The sequence below is a fragment of the Geospiza fortis genome, unplaced genomic scaffold (genome assembly GCF_000277835.1).
Source record: "Geospiza fortis unplaced genomic scaffold, GeoFor_1.0 scaffold3004, whole genome shotgun sequence".
NCBI lineage: Eukaryota > Metazoa > Chordata > Aves > Passeriformes > Thraupidae > Geospiza > Geospiza fortis.
Window position 1 is genome coordinate 5,150 of NW_005055087.1, and position 2,942 is coordinate 8,091.

The 2,942-nt window shown below is 61.4% G+C and overlaps 1 protein-coding gene across 1 annotated transcript in view; it reads right to left on the bottom strand.

Moving 5' to 3' along the window:
• Nucleotides 1-340: 340 nt before the first annotated feature.
• SF3B2 (splicing factor 3b subunit 2) overlaps nucleotides 341-2,942 on the bottom strand; it is a gene marked incomplete at its 3' end in the record, with an annotated part of 4,528 nt that continues 1,926 nt past the window's right edge. The window contains exons 4-7 of the mRNA XM_031065710.1: nucleotides 2,452-2,532; nucleotides 1,506-1,733; nucleotides 739-888; nucleotides 341-430 (exon numbers count right to left, since the gene is read on the bottom strand). Of these exons, the coding sequence (XP_030921570.1) occupies nucleotides 341-430; nucleotides 739-888; nucleotides 1,506-1,733; nucleotides 2,452-2,532 (549 nt within the window). The remainder of the gene's footprint in view (nucleotides 431-738; nucleotides 889-1,505; nucleotides 1,734-2,451; nucleotides 2,533-2,942) is intronic.

The following is a 2,942-nucleotide window of genomic DNA, read 5'->3' on the forward strand; positions in this document are numbered from 1 at the left end:
GCAGTTTTAGGGTGCCCTCACTGGCCCCACAGGCATGGCCAGGGATTTGGGGTTTGGGATGGATTTGGGGTGGTTTTAGGGTAATTTTGGGGTGCCCTCACCGGCCCCATGGGCATGCCCAGGGATTTGGGGTTTGGGGTGATTTTGGGGCGGTTTTTGGGGTGTTTTTGGGGCGCCCTCACCGGCCCCACAGGCATGCCCAGGGATTTGGGGTTTGGGGTGTTTTTGGGGTGATTTTGGGGTGTTTTTGGGGTGATTTTGGGGTGTTTTTGGGGTGATTTTAGGGTGATTTTGGGGCGGTTTGGGGGCGGTTTTTGGGGTGTTTTTGGGGCGCCCTCACCGGCCCCACGGGCATGCCCAGCGCGATCCGCAGCTCGTCCGAGAGATCTCCCGGCTTCTTCTCCTTGAGCCGCGTCTCAAACTCCTTCCCCTGGGGACACCAAGGGGACAACGGCGCGGTGACAACCCCAAAAACCCCGACCAAAGCCCCCAAAGTGCCACAGGGATGTCCCAAAAACCACCAATGTCCACCCAAGATGTTTCCGAAGCCACCAATGCCACCCCCAGGTGTCCCCAAACCCCCAAAACCCAACCAGGACATCTCCAGACCCCAAAATGTCCCCCAGGTGTCCCCAAACCTCCAAATCTTCAACCAGGACATCTCCAGACCCCAAAATGTCCCCCAGGTGTCCCCCAGGACAGCCCTGAAGGCGCAGGTGTCCCCCCAGGTGTCCCCACCTCGTAGTAGAGGTCCCCGTGGATGGTCAGCTTGGGCTTGGTCTGCCACTTGAAGAAGGCGTCGTGCAGTTTCTGGTAATCGATGTCGATCTTGCCCATCTTGGGCCGCACCTTCTCCCTCATCTTGGACTTCATGGTCTTCTGCTCCTCCTGGGGACAGCGCAGGGGACGGTGGGGACACGGCCCGGGGCCACCAAGGGACACAGGTGTGACCATGATGGGCACAAGGTCACAAAACCCAACCAGGGTGTTCCCAAAACCCAACCAGGGTGTCCCCAGATCCAACCAGGATGTCTCCAAACCCAACCGGGGTGTCCCCAAATCCAACCAGGGTGTTCCCAAAACCCAACCAGGGTGCTCCCAAAACCCAACCAGGATGTCCCCAAATCCAACCATGGTGTCCCCAAATCCAACCATGGTGTCCCCAAATCCAACCAGGATGTCCCCGAGGTGTCCCCACCTTCTCCTGCAGGGCCTCCCTCATCTCCTGGATGCCACAACCTCTCCAGATCTCTGAGACCCCTCCCCAAACCCCCTCCCATCCTCACAGCTGTCCCCAAGGTGTCCCCAGGGTGTCCCTGACATGTCCCCAATGTCCCCGAGGTGTCCCCACCTTCTCCTGCAGGGCCTCCCTCATCTCCTGGATCCCCGTGAGCCCCAGAACCTCCACAAAACCCTCCCCAAACCCCCTCCCATCCTCACAGCTGTCCCCAAGGTGTCCCCAGGGTGTCCCTGACATGTCCCTGATGTCCCCGAGGTGTCCCCACCTTCTCCTGCAGGGCCTCCCTCATCTCCTGGATGCCGGTGCGTTTGATGAACTCGGGCAGCTCGAAGGGCGGCTTCTCGATGCCCCTCTTGCCCTGCAGGTATTTCCTCTTGAAGCACCAGTGCCGCGGCACCGGCACCGAGTTCCGCGTGGCCTTCAGGTGCACCAGCAGCTTGGGGTCCTGCGCGGTCACATCGTGCATCTCCACCACGTCGGGACGGGCCACCAGCTGGGGGGACAGCAAGGGGACATCAGGGGATGGCAGGGGACAGAGGGGACATCAGGGGACACAAGGGAGTTAGGGGGGGAGAGCTCCAGGGTGGCTCTGTGGGACACAAAGTGACCTCTGCGTGGTCACATTGTCCATCTCCACTACATTGGGGTGGGCCACCAGCTGTGAGGACAGTGGGGACAGCAAAGGGACATCAGGGGACAAAGGGGACTGTGGGGGACAAAGGGGACATCAGGGGAGTTAGCAGGGACAGCCTCAGAGCGGCTCTGTGGGACACAAAGTGACCTCTGCGTGGTCACATTGTTCATCTCCACCATGTTTGGATGGGCCACCAGCTGTGAGGACAGTGGGGACAGCAAAGGGACATCAGGGGACAGCAAGGGACAGCAAAGGGACACCAGGGGACGAAGGAGAGTGACAGAAGAAGAGCCCCAGAATGGTGCTGGGGACATCAAACTGGCCCTGGGTGGGGACATGGGACACCAGGGTGGCACTGGTGGGGTGACAAGGACAAGATTGAGGTCCCAACGTGACCCTCGAGTGGGCAACTGGAACGCCAGTGTCCCCAGGAAGGTGACAAAGGGCACACTGATTGGCTCTGGTGTCCCCACCGGGGCTCCCCGGGGACAGGAGGTGTCACCTCAGGGCTGTCCCAGGCTCCGAGTGCCACCCACACCCACGGGGGAGGGGACAGGGCCGTGTCCCCAAGTGTCACCTGCTTCAGCTCGGCCACCGTGAACCTGTTCATGCGCCGCAGCTTCTTCTTGGACAGCTTGGGGACCTCCTGCTTCTTCTCCTGGGGACACGTGGGGACAGCTCAAGTGACACCGGGAGGGTGGCACCCGATGGCATCACCCGCTGTCCCTGTCCCTGAGCCCTCCCTGTCCCTCTGTCCCACCTCAGGGACTGTCCCCTCCTTCCCAGTCCCTGCTGTCACCACCCCCAGTCAGTGTCCCCAAACACCCCCGTGTTGTCCCCAACTTGGTACCAGCTCCAGGTGCCACCTCCTGTCACCCTCAATGTCACCTCACTGTCCCCCCTGTCCCCAGTGACACCTGCTCATCCCATCACTGCCCCTGTACCCCCATGTCCCCAGTGTCCCCAGTGTCCTCCTGTCCCCAATGTCACCTGCTCGTCCTCGGAGCTGTCCCCAGGGTCCTCAGTGTCCCCCTGTCCCCAGTGCCACCCGCTCCTCCTCGCGGCTGC